Raw genomic sequence first — 1,627 nt, 5'->3', positions numbered from 1 at the left:
AGTTCACACAGTGCACCATGATGTCATTTGGCTTCCATTAAGCACCAATATAATTGTCAACACAAACACTAACGCCAGCCCTAAAAACGTGTTTCATGGTGAAGTGCCCATTCAGATGTTGTAGACTCAGCAGTGCTGTGCAGTAGAACTTTCTGTGATGATGGAAATGTTCCATTCCTGTGCTTTCGCTTTCCAGTAAGATAGCCACTGGGCACACACAGCTACTGAGCACTTAAAATGTGGCAACAGGTTCTAAGGAACTGAATTTCTATGTATGTAATTTTAATTAATAGCCACATATGACTAGTGGCTACCACATGAGACAGCGCAGATATAGAGTGGCGTTTATCATTCTGTGCCCATGAATCACCTGGGGATCTCGTTAAAACGCAGATTATAATACAGTAAGTCCGGGCCGAGTCTGTGATTGTGCATTTCTAATTAGTTCCATGGGGTTGCTGATGCTTCTGGCCTGGGGACAGTACTTTGAGAAGCATGTATCTAGAGTATATATGCTTATAGTCCTTTGTTTTAGATTATTACCTAAAAGGAAAAACAGAATTTAAAAATTCCCATAGAACTCTAGGATTTTCAGGGGTCCTGGTACCCCAGTATGAGAACCCCGTTCCAGTGTGTTACTGCTACGGCGTACGGAGCAGCGAAGCGCACAGCCAGAGAGCTTTAGTGAGCTTTCCTGAGGGCTTACGTGGGCATGCGTGGGAAGCTGGATTTTCTGTCATGCTTGTCATGTAAGATTAAAAAGAATCTTCTGGTAAAGACACCTATTTCAACTTTCCCACTCTTTTTAAAAAACAATATCATCTTTGTTTCCTACAGGTTTTGCGTGTGAAGCTGTGTGGAAATCTGAAATACTACCAGGCACACCTTTATGGTACAGTGGTGCCACCCGATGGTAAGCCTTCTTATCACTTCTTTGATTCGGATGCTGTTTGCATTCTTCCAAATTAAGTGCGAGTTGTGAATTTTGAACAAAATAGACTTTCTCTTGCACTATCTCCGTCCCACCCTGTCCCCTGGTTGGGTTTAGTTCCTCCCTTTTCTGCTCCCACGATCTCTGCCGTCTTTTGTCAAATTTCCACCCCAGCAAATCAGAGGAGTTGAATACGCGATCATTTCTGCCCTCGAGAACTTAACTCTGCCCGGGAAGGCTTTACGCAGATGATTGTGATACAGTGTGGCACATGCTACGATAAAATGTTACAGGATGGCGGGGAACGTGTAAACCGTAGCATAATGACCGCACTATGCGAGCAACGCAAACTTTACAGGACTTGGGAGGCTTGTGAATTTCATGTTTAAGCATTCCATTTAGAATTCATGTATTTTCATGGTTTTTTCTTATGGTAAAATTTATACATTCCTGTATTATTTTTCTTAACAGAAATAACAGTTAATTATAGACATGGCCTTCCCTTGATAACACTTACTTTGCCATCCAGAAAAGAACGCTGTCAGTTTGTAGTCAAACCAATGTTGTCCACAGTTGGTTCGTTCCTGCAGGACCTACAAAACGAAGATAAGGGCATCAAAACTGCAGCCGTCTTCACAGCAGGTATGTGTATTTCTGTATTTTATAACTTTGCCCCAGGGCTGCTTTCTCTCTTCT

At 42.4% G+C, this 1,627-nt stretch overlaps 1 protein-coding gene across 1 annotated transcript in view; it reads left to right on the top strand.

Moving 5' to 3' along the window:
* CCDC109B (coiled-coil domain containing 109B) overlaps positions 1-1,627 on the top strand; it is a gene marked incomplete at its 3' end in the record, with an annotated part of 23,512 nt that overhangs the window by 6,227 nt on the left and 15,658 nt on the right. The window contains exons 2-3 of the mRNA XM_012655081.1: positions 838-913; positions 1,403-1,573. Coding sequence (XP_012510535.1) covers positions 1,492-1,573 — 82 coding nt within the window. The remainder of the gene's footprint in view (positions 1-837; positions 914-1,402; positions 1,574-1,627) is intronic.

Source organism: Propithecus coquereli, unplaced genomic scaffold (genome assembly GCF_000956105.1).
Source record: "Propithecus coquereli isolate 6110/MARCELLA unplaced genomic scaffold, Pcoq_1.0 Scaffold46, whole genome shotgun sequence".
Taxonomy (NCBI): domain Eukaryota; kingdom Metazoa; phylum Chordata; class Mammalia; order Primates; family Indriidae; genus Propithecus; species Propithecus coquereli.
Note: the sequence above shows the minus strand (reverse complement) of the source record. Positions and strands in the feature narration are given on the sequence as shown.